At 38.6% G+C, this 13,794-nt stretch overlaps 1 protein-coding gene across 2 annotated transcripts in view; it reads left to right on the forward strand.

Moving 5' to 3' along the window:
* PTPRB (protein tyrosine phosphatase receptor type B) overlaps nt 1-13,794 on the forward strand; it is a 73,998-nt gene that overhangs the window by 19,216 nt on the left and 40,988 nt on the right. For both annotated transcript variants that reach the window (XM_042467576.1, XM_042467578.1), the window contains exons 7-12: nt 673-933; nt 4,683-4,949; nt 6,459-6,722; nt 7,890-8,153; nt 10,199-10,462; nt 10,748-11,011. In XM_042467576.1, the coding sequence (XP_042323510.1) occupies nt 673-933; nt 4,683-4,949; nt 6,459-6,722; nt 7,890-8,153; nt 10,199-10,462; nt 10,748-11,011 (1,584 nt within the window). The remainder of the gene's footprint in view (nt 1-672; nt 934-4,682; nt 4,950-6,458; nt 6,723-7,889; nt 8,154-10,198; nt 10,463-10,747; nt 11,012-13,794) is intronic.

A 13,794-nucleotide genomic window follows, 5' to 3' on the forward strand; every position in this document is an offset into this window, starting at 1 on the left:
TGGTTCAAAAACTTTATTGAACTTGCTATTTCAAGGGAACTGTTAAGCACAGTGAGCTTTATGCATATACTAATGTGCCATATGGATTAAGTCCATCCATGCAACATTCCTTCAACCTTTTTGCCAAATATTTTTAGTGGTGATTTGCTCTGGCATGCATGGACAGTTGTACCTGCATCCCATGGCAAGTATGTATATATAAAGCAGTAGATGGCCCACATACAGCAACAGGATCAGATTTGGTGCATATGATGGCATTATTACAGACAACAGTCCTGAGAACCTGCAGAAAAAACACAGCAAGTGAATAGAATGTATATAGTAGTATGAGTGGGTTGTTTCTACACACCGGGTGCCAGGCAACTAGCATCATTTGAACAATTATCTGTTTAATCCATTATATCTGTCCTCCAGTGTAATAAATTATGTTAATGTAAGAAATAATAAATCTTAACTCCTGTTATTCAGATCATTGTTTACAAACTGTTACAGCCATCAACATTAGAATGACAGCTTAAGTGTATGCTGAAATTAATATTTCATCAGATGCAGCCCTCCAACTTGACAGAGGAGCCTTACCAGGGGTTTTTTATTGCAAAATAGCCTTTTGATGTAGCTCCTCATAAAATTTTTATAATGTTGAGGTGCTTTTCCTACTTCTCTTTTGTACAGCCCCACAGCCTGTTCTTCAACTCCGTATAAAGCATGCTAATGAATCTTCTCTCACTATCATGTGGGTGACCCCTCTGACTGAGTGGGATGGTTATGTGGTTTCACTGGGAGACAGAGCACTTAGAATCATAAACAAGGCTCTTGCCAAAGAAGCTAAAGAATTCACATACACTGACCTCTTGCCTGGACGGAAGTATACAGCTACTGTCACCACCATAAGTGGGGATTTGACCAACTGGACTTCAGTTGTGGGACGCACAGGTACTTTACTACTGGTATATTATAAATCTCCACTTTTTTCAACTAGCAACAGCTAATGTGTTGTTTTACTGGAATTGACCACAGTTTTTGTACTTGCTCAGAACTGAAGAGTTCAAAAAGAATCATGCTTGATCAGACTAGGGGCCTGCCTACACCAGTATTTTGTTCCCACATTTGCAAAACAGAAGCTTTCAAGCAATAGCCCCTTAAGCCTGTTTCCGCATCTACTGCCATACCACAATTAATACCGCCATCATAACCAATAGTCACAGATAACATTATCCCCTGTGATCTTGTCCAAGCCCCTTTTAAAGTCATCCAAGTTGGTGGCCATCACTACATATTGGTGTTGTTGTGTGCCTTCAGCTCATTTCCAACATATAACAACCCTATGATTTTCTTCACACATTTCTTCAGAGGGGGTTTGCCATCACCATCCTCTGAGGCTGAGAGAGCGTGACTTGCCCAGGGTCACCCAGTGGGTTTACATGGCCAAGCCAAGGCTCCAGAGTCCTAATGCTCAAACCACTATGCCACACTGACTACTCCACTACATATTGAAATAGCTAATTCCACACTTTAGCTATGCATATTGTGAAGAAGTACTTCCTTTTATCTCCACATTCTCGCTTGGGCTCCAGTCAAGGAACAAAGTGGCATGTAAATGAACAAAACAGATTTCTTCTTAATCTCCACCATTTAGCTTGAGTATTATACTGTGATCCCTGAATCATAGAATCATAGAATCATAGAGTTGGAAGAGACCACTAGGGCCATCCAGTCCAACCCCCTGCCATGCAGGAAATCCAAATCAAAGCATCCCTGACAGATGGCCATCCAGCCTCTGTTTAAAGACCTCCAAGGAAGGAGACTCTATCACCCTCCGAGGGAGTGCATTCCATTGTCGAACAGCCCTTACTGTCAGGAAGTTCCTCCTAATGTTGAGGTGGAATCTCTTTTCCTGCAGCTTGCATCCATTGTTCCGGGTCCTGTTCTCTGGAGCAGCAGAAAACAAGCTTGCTCCCTCTTCAATATGACATCCCTTCAAATATTTAAACAGGGCGATCATATCACCTCTTAACCTTCTTTTCTCCAGGCTAAACATCCCCAGCTCCCTAAGTCGTTCCTCATAGGGCATGGTTTCCAGACCCTTCACCATTTTTGTCGCCCTCCTTTGGACACGCTCCAGTTTCTCAATGTCCTTTCTGAATTGTGGCGCCCAGAACTGGACACAATATTCTAGGTGGGGCCTGACCAAAGCAGAATACAGTGGCACTATTACTTCTCTTGATCTAGACACTATACTTCTATTGATGCAGCCTAAAATAGCATTGGCCTTTTTAGCTGCCGCATCACACTGTTCACTCATGTTCAACTTGTGGTCTACTTGGACTCCTAGATCCCTTTCACACGTAGTTTCATTCAGCCAGGTGTCACCCATCCTATATCTGTGCATTTTATTTTTCCGCCCTAAGTGCAATACCTTACATTTCTCCGTGTTGAATTTCATTTTGTTAGCTTTGGCCCAGCTTTCTAGTCTATTCAGGTCATTTTGAATATTGATCCTGTCCTCTGGGGTATTAGCTATTCCCCCTAATTTGGTGTCATCTGCAAATTTGATAAGTATGCTCCCAATTCTGTCATCCAGGTCATTGATAAAGATGTTGAATAGCACTGGGCCCAGGACGGAGCCCTGTGGGACCCCACTGGTCACTTCTCTCCAGGATGAAAAGGAGCCATTGTTGAGCACCCTTTGGGTTTGGCCGGTCAACCAATTACAGATCCATGTAACAGTTCCTTTGTCTAGCCCACATTTTACCAGCTTGTTTGCAATTATGTCATGGGAAACCTTGTCAAAGGCCTTAGGACCGAATATCTGCTGTTTCACTTCTCCCTATCTGAAAAAAATATGTTTTCTCTAGGCATTTTTAGGTCCTCCAGCACAATTCTGTGGTGAGCTTCTGGAGGATATTGACTATAGAGTCATGCTGGAGAACCTAGAAATGCCTAGGAAGATGTTCTCTCTAAAAATCTCTAAGTCCTCCAGTGTGACTCTGTGGTCAACGTCTGCCATAAACCACTAGAAGTCACTAATACTTCACTATTGTCTGTGGTTTCACATTGCCACCGCAAGTCTGGAAGAATATTCCCCATGGATACCGAAGTCATACCGTGTATGTAACAGAGATGAAGGTCTCGCTGCCCACTTCCCTTACATCATGCATATTTCTATATCGTATATCAATGTCACATATATTTTTATCTAAGTTAAAAAGCCAGTAATATTGTAACATTTTCTCACAAAGGAGTTGCTCTTCCTCCCCCCATCATTTTGGTTGTAATTTTCTAACTCTTCAGTAATTCTTATTGAGGTGTGCCAACCAAAATTGTGTAAATTATTCTAAAAGTTGTTACACAATATATTTATATAAAGATATCATGATGTTAGCAGTTTTGTTTTTAATTCCTTTCCTCCAACACAGATAGTTGAAGGAAAAAAACACTTTGTTGTTTCACAGTAACTGCCATCACACACTGGATCAATGTTTTCATCAAGATATACAACACATCCCCCAGATCCCTTTCTTGATCAGTCAGAGAAGCTCAGACTTGGTCATGGAATATATATGAAGTTTGCTCGAATGTGCATGATTATACACTTGATTAAATTGAGCTGGGTTTGCAATTTTAATGATCATTTTACCAGTTTGGAAACATTCTTTTGGAGTTCCTTCCTATTTCTTCTAATTTTAACCAGCATAAATAAATTGGTATTGTCAACAATCCTGGCTACATCATTGCTAACCTGTAACTCCAGATTTTACTGCTTACATTCTATTTTTGACAAACCTGACCTTTTATTACTCTCTACTTCCTGGTATCTACTATGTGTTTCCTGTTCTTTAGCCAGTTGCCTATTCATAGGAGAACACCCACCCACCCACCCCCACCCTGCCCATCTTATCCCATAACTGATAAGTTTGCTCAGGAATTTCTTGTGAGGAAAGACTCACCAAAAGCTTTTGAAAGTGCAAGTAAACAGTTTCTGCAGGATTGCTCCATCCACATCCTTATTGAAAATTATTGCAGACTGCCTCTCAAAATTTTAATATCAGTCGTTATTTTAATCAAGTTGCAAATGTTGTATCAGTAATCTGTGGGGAGGGGGGCATAATGAAAACAGCATCAAAAAGTACATGTGGCAATTCTAAAAATAATGAAATTCTCCAAATTACTGGAATGCAAATAGAGCAGAAAACTATAGGCAAATTTTACATGGGACATCTACTTTTTATAGACTTAAATGGGTATGATTCGTTCAGTCTCAAATATACTCAGTTTTCCAGTAGTAAGATGGTTTACTTTGAATTCTAAGAGCCATAGCTTTACTAAAGCAACTTGTGGATCATGTCAATAAACATGTATTTGTCTAGTTTTGTACAATCTTTCTTTCTTCAAGAAACTCTCTTGAGCTTCTCTTTGCAACAGCTAGTTTCCTTTCAGATATGAAGCAAAGCTGGCCCAAGACATTCTGGAGCAGCAAATGGTGCTGTCCACTATTTGCCCTCCACCATTTGGCCATCCCTGGCAGGAAGTTAATAATTTTGTCATATGAGTAACTGTTTTCAGCCCTCTGATACTGATGGTAGTAGTTGTTTTAGATCTTTGGTAGCAATTTCTAACTCTCATGAATTTAATTGTTGTAGCTGTATCTGCTCATTAACTATAATGCTGATCTTGAATTGCAGTTCCAGCTCAGGTAACAAGCTTGAGTGTGACAAACCAAGAAACAACGAACAGCCTATTCACCAACTGGACCAGAGCACATGGAAATGTAGATTCTTACCAAGTGTTACTCATTCATGAAAATGTTGTCATAAAGAATGAGACTGTTTCCAGTGACACCAATGAATACTACTTCTATTCCCTAAAACCTGGAGGACTCTATTCAGTGGTTGTCACCACTATTAGTGGAGGGATATCTTCCAGACAAGCAATCGCTGAAGGAAGAACAGGTATTCATTAAGTTGATATCCCATCTGTTTCCTACAGAGGGAACTTGTGGCAGCTAACAAAAAAGCAAAACAAAAAACACTTCCAACCTCTCACTGATACAACCATCTGAAAAATCTATGTTAAAAACAACAGTAACAAGTCATAGAAACAACTGTAAGAGCTTTTGGGCGGGAGGAGTAGAATTAAATTTTTAATCAAATGTCTATTAAAGATGTTCACTTATTGCACAAAACAGTCCAAATGTTCATTTACTGCCCAAAAGAGTGCAAACTAATCTCTGCTGACAAACATACCACAAGGTGGTTGCATCCATAAAGAAGGCTGTCATAGAGGTAGGACACTGGAATGAGAAGAGATTCTCTTCCTCCTGCCATGCTCACATAGGCTAAATGTTATGGCAATGGCCACACTGTAAACATCAGTGGATTCCCATCCAAAGTGCCATAAGGAACATTACTGCCTGGTCTTTATTTGTTCAAATTATCATTAACAATTTTATTTTTTGTTATTTTTAAAAAATACCAATTCAGGTGATTTTTAAGTAATGGTTAATATTTCATGATATTTTATTACTTTCAAGAATGGCCATTTTAATCATTTAAAATAGTAAATATATTAAATATACACTATAACTAACTCTAAATATTAAATATTTGTAAATATTAAACTGAAGTCTACGAAAGCTCAGACTGCCAATTTCTTTCTTTCAGTTAGTCTCAAAGATGCTACAAGAGCTCTCTACATACTATTAACCTACTAGTAACTAAGCACCTTGTTGATTTGATTTTACTGATGCTTAATATATTACTTTCGTAAGTTTTCTCAGTATTTTGACATTACAGATCATTGTTTTTTAATGATTCCATAAACACATTAGAGTTAATGCTAATATTTCCATTGTTTTTAAATACGTTGAGGATTTGTCACAGTATATGGCGTGCGCATATATATATATTACAGTACTCAGTTCTTGAGCAGGAGTGGTAAGGTTAACTGCAATAACTGCAAAACTATGGATAAACTTTATTTTGTCTGAGAGGAAATAATAATTCTTTCCACTAGAGGGCAAGAAGCTCTCAGTATTTATACACAGTTCTCAGAATTCATCTACTGTGATGATGTATGTACCAGTTTTTAATGCAACAGAATTTTGTGAAGGTAGTGAGTCACCTGCTGTTACCAGATAGTTGCTTCATTTATTTCATTGCTGAGCTTCTTGTAGGGAAGCAAGCAGCTTCCAGTTTGTGGATCAGATCCTTGGAATTGTGTTATATTATATTGTATGACAAGAACAAGCTCCATATATGATTCTCCCCCTAACTGTAATTTGCTGATTCGGTGATTTGCTCTTACATTAATAACATGAGTGCAAACTAAATTTTTGTCCACCAGCCACCTATAGGAAATATTTTCACATTTTTGACCTCTTATGACAGCCCATGGTAAGTATGCACCTTATAAAAGGAATTTCTGTATTAAGCACATATTTTTATGGCTTTGTTCCACAGTCCCTTCCAGTGTACGTGGAGTAACAGTGAACAACTTGGGGAGAAGTGATTATCTCAGTGTTTCCTGGCTGCCAGCTGTCGGAGATGTAGATAGCTATGTCGTAACACTCGCTCATGAAGGACAGATGGTTCATACTCTCACCATTGCAAAATCTGCCAGTGAATGTTCCTTCAACACTCTCATTCCTGGCCGACTCTATGATGTGACAGTAACCACAAAGAGTGGAAAGTATGAAAACCAATCTTTCAGTCAAGAAAGAACAGGTAAAAGGGAGGACCACAAAATGTATTCATTCAATGAATGATATACCTATTGTTTCACCATCAGTGTCAGGATTGTAAACAGCAGGACTAGTCCTGTCCTTAGGTGACGCCAGACAGCCACCTGAGGCTGCTGGTATTGATGATGTGAAAAAGTGGCAAAATGTTGATTATTTAATATATCTACCACTGAGGGGAGACACCTGTTAGACTTTGTGTTTCCGATCCCAAAAGTAACTTGCATGACTCAAGTTATATGCACCTTTATTAGAGTTATTTAGAGGGGGTGGGGTAGAATTTGCTGCTTTTCCTCAAGCAGAAAAATTCCATGGAGTGCCCTGGTACAATGGGTTTTACAGTTCTTATATCATTCTTTCTTTCTGCCATTGTATCATACGGGTCATTCACATCTCCTTGATATAGATAGAAGTCCTGAGATTGAGTAAGTCTATAACAGAGATGATATAGCTGCACTCTGAACAATTCAAAATGTATTTGGATGGGTCTGAAGACACTTGTTGATCCACATTCTGGCCTGTCAAGCCTTAGTCCAAAACATTTTTCCATCTAAGATTAAGGACCAAATAGTGCTCCTTTCCTTAAATCAAGGAGCCAACTGAGTTATTTGGCAATTAGATAGTATTGCTTTCCATGAAAGAAATGGCCATGAAAACACAAGAAACAACAATTCACATACTTAACCTTTCCCTGCCCTTTGGGGACATCTAAAATCTGCTGCCTGAGGCAGCTGCCTCACTAACTAACGGTAGGGTAGTCCTGGGCCCATATTGTCAGATTTAACAAGGCACAACTGCTGCTGGATCAGAGAAACTTCTTTCTAAAGCTGCATCCACATTGCAGAAATAATCCAGTTTGAGCCCACTTTAACTGCCATGACTCCATACTATTGAATTCGGGGAATTGTAGTTTGTTGAGGCACCAGATCTCTGCTGCTACAAACTACAGTTCCCATAATTCCATAGTATGGAGCCATGGCCATTAAAGTAGGGTCAAAGCAGATTATTTATGCAGTTTGGATGCAACCTAGGTTTTACTTATCCCCCCCCCCTCCCAGAAACCTCAATTTCTCTGTCAAATTAGTCTCTGCTTGTATTATACTTTTATTATTTCTGAAATCAGGACACACTGAAGTATGTTCTATCTTTTCAGTGCCTTCAAATGTCCAGGGACTCACAGTGAGCAATTCTGCAAGAAGTGACTATTTAAAGGTGTCCTGGCTACATGCCACAGGAGACTATGATAATTATGAAGTGATCATCAAGCACAACAGTGACTTCATCCAAACAAAACATGTCTCCAAGGATGAAAATGAATGTGTTTTCACTAACCTGGTTCCAGGGAGACTTTATAGTGTCACTGTTAGCACAAGGAGTGGAAAATATGAAACTAGTGAAAGGGCCAATGGAAGAACAGGTAAGTAATCAAGCTGAATTTTTTTTAAAAAAAAATTGTTTTAAAAACTTTAATGCAGGACTTTAAAAAAATCTGGACATAATGTGTAGGCACATGTAATCAGTGGGGCTTACATAATGCTATAGTGCAGTGATGGTGAACCTTTTAGAGGCCGAGTGCCCAAACCCCAACCCAAAACCCACTTGTTTATTGCAAAGTGCCATGTCCCTCTGGCTTTCCAGTGGCAAACTCTGGCAAATGCTGTGCTGGGGCGATGGCACATGTGCCCAAACAGAGAGCTTTGAGTGCCACCTCTGGCACGCGTGCTATAGGTTCGCCATCACTGCTATAGTGCTATAGAATTCTGGGATTTGTAGTTTTGTGAGATATTTAGCCTTTTCTGTGAGAGACCTCTGGTGCCACAACAAACTACAAATCCCAAGATTCCATCGCATTGAGTCATGATAGTTAAAGTGATGTCAAAATACTTTATTTCTGCAGTGCAGATGCAGGTTAGATCTGTAGCCCGTAATGTCTTAAGACTGAATAAATAACCCTCTAAATGAAAGCCTGTTTTCTGTTTAATAAAAAGCTGTGTAGAAAATGTCATCAGTCATCACACAGCACAATACAGTCCCCCTCCTTTTTTGCAGTGGATCCATTCTGGACCCTCTCATGAAAATCGGGTTTCGCATATCTTCAAGCTACATTGGCTTGAACATAGGCGTGTGGGGGTGCACTCCATTCATTCTCTCTCCATTCATCTCTTGCGCATAAGCTGCAACCTCACTGTGCAATTAATCCAGTTGGATACCACTTTAACTGCCATGGCTCAGTGCTATGGAATTCTGGGAATTGTGGTTTGTTGTGGCACCAGAGCTTTCTGACGAGAAATGGCTCACAAAACTACATTTCCAAGAATTCCATACCATTGAGCTATGGCAATAAGAGTGGTGCCAAACAATTATTTCAACAGTATGGATACACTGTGGGAACGAAATTGAATTTCTCTGTCCTCAGTGCAATCGGAGCCAATTCCCCAACTGCACAACTTTAATGCTTGAGGGAAAAGCTTCTCCCAGGCATGTTAGGGTGGAACTGGGAGAAATTTGGCTACAGTTATACTGGGTAGGGAAAAGATTTTGCTCCTTTTTCCCTTCATACTTCACTTTCAATTTGGTAAGGATGGGGAAATATATCAGCTTTGTTTTTCCCCCACATTTAAATTTGTTAAACCTGAAATTCTTTACATTTATTATATAAAACAAATTGTAATGTGGGTACATTTTTTTAAAAAAAGGATCAGAATACTAATCCTCCCCTATGTGCACCAACCAAAGTCAATAGTTTTTAATTGTACTGTTTTTAATGCTCTGAAACCGCTCTGAGTCCCAATTCTGGGAAAAGAGCGGGATGCAAATAAATATAATAAATAAATGAATAAATAGGTATAGCTATTCCTGCCAAGCACAGAATCTCTGTGTACCTGCAATAAAGATGAGGGGCCTTTCGAGAAAAATAAGTGGCAGCCCTGATTTAGCAGTATCACGTTTAAATAGAAGAGGGATTCAAACCTGGACTATTAAGAGTTAAAGAATCAAAACTCTTAGTTTGGATAGATAGCTTTTCAATTTTGGTTTCTGTTATCATAGCAGATGTTAGTAAATTAGCAGATGTTGGTTAATTTTTTTATCAAAAACAAACTTAAATTAAATTCTTACACATCCCTACAATTAGGTAAGGGAAAAATAATACAAATGTATGAATCAAAAGAACATCTTAACTAACTCAAATCCAACTGATTACTAAGAGTGTGCTCTATGTATGACTAAATCAGGATCAATCTCATAGTTCACATATTACTATTATTGTGTGTTATTAGTATCTTTGTGTATTATGTGTTATTATATATTGCCATGATGATCACAATCTACTGTCAGATTGTGGTGAGAGCACTGGAGAAGTATAAAATATATTCATAAACATTTTTGCAGCAAGCTGAGTTTGTAAAATTTCAATATTGTTAACTATTGTGATCTTTCACTGTTCTGTCCTTTATTCCTCAGTACCAGAGTCTGTAAAGCAATTGACTCTAAGTGGTAAAAGTACTGAAGAGCTGTATATTACTTGGTCCAAAGCTGATGGAGATGTTGATCAGTATGAAATCCAGCTTCTCTTCAATGACATGAAGGTTTTTCCACCCAATCATCTTGAAAACACTGTTGAAAATTTTAGGTTCACATCTCTCACCCCAGGACGCCTTTACAAAATTCTTGTTGTGACAATAAGTGGGAAAACACAACGTGCTACTTTTATAGAAGGACTGACAGGTTAGTAAAAATGTATATAAATCAAACAGTTGGGCTTGCCTGAATTGGTAGATAAATTACGAACACACAGTGTTATTTTTCATGGGTTTCAGAGAATACAGTATAGTTCAACAAAAAGGTCTAATTAAATAATGTGGATTATGTTTCTAGCCCTCGGCAGACTTTGGGAAATTATCTTGTAGTCAAGTAATTTCTAGCTTTTATTATTTTGTTTGCAATAGCTTTAAAAAGAACATATTCGTTAATTTTCTTGGCCATTCTTGTTTGGCATTTTTCCTTCTTTAGTTCCAAGTGCTGTTAAAAACATTCATATTTCACCAAACGGAATGACCAATAGTTTGAAAGTTAATTGGACCCCTGGAGGAGGAGATGTTGATTCATATACTGTCACAATATTACATCAGAACCATCCGCTTGATACCCAGACAGTTTCCAAACATGTTTATGAGCACACCTTTAACAAACTGGAAGCAGGGGAGCAATACAAAGTTCTTGTGCAGACAAACAGTGGCACCTTGCACAACAACTCAACAGCTGTTGGACGAACAAGTAAGTTTCATCCTGGAACAAAGGGAAACAGTAGTTAAGAAATCCATCACAGTCATCTCTTAATGGAGCATTTAGGAATGGAGGAGATTAGCTGTATTGTAATTTCTTAGCATCATAGGCAGCATTATCATTTATTTCTGTAAGTTCATGATCTCAAAACAGTAATTGATGACATTTCTTTGGTGTGATTTAGAGTCAGTGCAATGGTTAGAGTTTTCCTGGAGAGACAAAAATTGGTTTGTTTTCTAAAAAAAATAGTCTCTCAGCTTTTACTGTTAGTAATCCTAACTTTGGGTAGCACAGCTGGATGTGCCAGTTTCATTGCCCCTTGAAAACAATGCTTCTTATAAAAAAAAAAACAGGTCAGAAAGCTCCTTAATAATTTACCTCTGTCCTCAAATAAATTTAACCAGGAAAAAATACTTGTCATTCTATTTCACCTACTAAGCAAGGTACCTATCCCTTTATATAGCAAAGTAGTGTCTGCTGGCCCAGCCCCATTTAGCAGGCAGCAGCTGCTATGAGCAGCTAATCTGCTCTCCTGTCAATCTGGAAGCAGCTGATTTAAGTGATTGCCCCTTCCCACCAGCAGTCTCTGATGAAACAGAATCCTTGCTGTAATTCCCCCTCACACTAGAGATTATTCATGGGAGTGAGCTCGGAAGATCCATCAGTTGCTTCCTGATCAACTGAGGAATAGGTCATTGTTAGTAGCAGCTGCCCAATAAGTAGGGATTGGGAAACTTTTACCAACCTTATGCCTTCCCTATGTTAGTCAATATGTAGGAATCATGAATATAATCTAGTTACACATGCATAAATCTATATTATTTCATAACTGTGATAGTGAATTCTAGCCACTGACTTTTAAGTATCGGTAGACGGTATCAGCCAACAACAACAGAGGTGCTCCTGGTCAGTCAGAAGGCACATCAGGGAATAGGAATCCAGCCTGTGTTAGATGAGATCACACTCCCCATGAAGGTTCGCAGTTTGAGGGTACTACTGGACTCATCTTTGCACCTGGAGGCCCAGGTCTCTGCAGTGACCAGGAGTGCTTTTGCATATTTAAAACTTGTGCACCAACTGCGCCCGTTCCTTGAGATGCCAGATCTGGCCTCAGTGGTATATGCCTTGGTTACATCCCATTTGGACAATTGTAACATGCTCTATTTGGGGCTGCCTCTGAAGAATGTTTGGAAATTTCAGCTGGTCCAAAGAGCTGCGTACCACACTCCTGTTGAAACAGCTCTACTGTCTGCCAATTTGTTTCTGGGCACAAATCAAAGTGCTGGTGATGACCTATAAAGCCCTATATGGCTCAGGTCCAGGCTGTCTGCATATACGAGCCAGCCCGACAGATCCTTAGGAGAGGCCCTTCTCTCCATTCCACCACCATCATCATGAGCACAGTTGGTGGGGACATGAGTGAAGGCCTTTTCAATGGCTGCCCCTAGACTTTGGAACTCCCTGCCCAGGGATATCAGAATGACCCCTTCCTTGATGGCTTTATACCAACAAATAAAGACAGGCTTTGAAAACAGAAAGCTTTTAAAGAATGGCCTGGGTTGCTATATTTTTTAATGTTTTTTAAACATTTTTATCTTCTTAAAGTATTGGATATTTTAATATGTAATTTGTTTTAATTATTGTAGTAATTTAATTCTATTTTAATGTACTATTTTTGTATGTTTTTAATTGTATTTTTTTAATGTTATAAGCCGCCCTGAGTCCCAGTCTTGGGAGAAGGGTGGGATAAAAATAAATATAACAACAAGAAGACATAGTTGAGAGAACTGATCTAAAGTAGAAAGGATAATGGTAATTTGTGTGAACTCTGTAATCAGTCATAGAACAAATTAATTCTGAGTTGTGATTAAAGCCTTTAATGAACAATTAAAATTTCACCAGAAGTAATGTGTAATTGTTACAAGTTTTTCTTTAAAAGCAGCTGGATTTTAAGTTTCATAGCAATTAAACCAATTTCAGGAAGCCACAGGGATTTTAAGTAAAGAAATTCTGGTATATGCACCAACAAATAAGGAAGCACTGGGCACCAGTCAGAGAAAAACTGACTGATAATTTGAGTTGGAGAAAAGAGCACTTTGGAGAATTGGGACTACATTCCTAATGCGACCAAGCACTATAATCTGGACAGATTTGTGTTCTGAACCAGATGAAGATGAACCTCAATGGCATTACTTTCTCAGACAATGAGATAATATGTTCAGAAATAATGTTTACCCACAGTTTTTTATGTTTTTTTTGGGCTATGTAGCCATGTTCTGGAAGAGTTTATTCCTGACGTTTCACCAGCATCTGTGGCTGGCATCTTTAGAGAGACATCAGGAATAAACTCTTCCCAGAATACAGTCACATAGCCTGAAAAACTCACCAAAAAACTATGGATATCTGTTGTGAATGCATTTGACTTCACAATGTTTCCCAAACTAAAAGAGAAAAGAGATCTCCACTGAGGTTTTTCAGAATGTAAACCTATTTATACTGAATTACTTAAATACAATTAGTACACTCAAACCTTTAGTAGCTTGGTAGTCCTGATATTCATTAGATACTGGAAAAATATTTATTTACAAAACTGTTTCTCCATTAAATCTGCCCAGTTCAGGCTTAGCAGATGTTGTTGGGTTTCAACTATGGATATCATTCTTGACTAATTTTCTTCTCAAAGGAAGCAATGAATAATTGTAGCAATTTTCTTTCCACTTCATAAAAATCTTCAAAAACTACAGGTTTTTTGAAGCCTACTTGCAATTCAGGAT

Source organism: Sceloporus undulatus, chromosome 5 (assembly GCF_019175285.1).
Source record: "Sceloporus undulatus isolate JIND9_A2432 ecotype Alabama chromosome 5, SceUnd_v1.1, whole genome shotgun sequence".
Lineage (NCBI taxonomy): Eukaryota > Metazoa > Chordata > Lepidosauria > Squamata > Phrynosomatidae > Sceloporus > Sceloporus undulatus.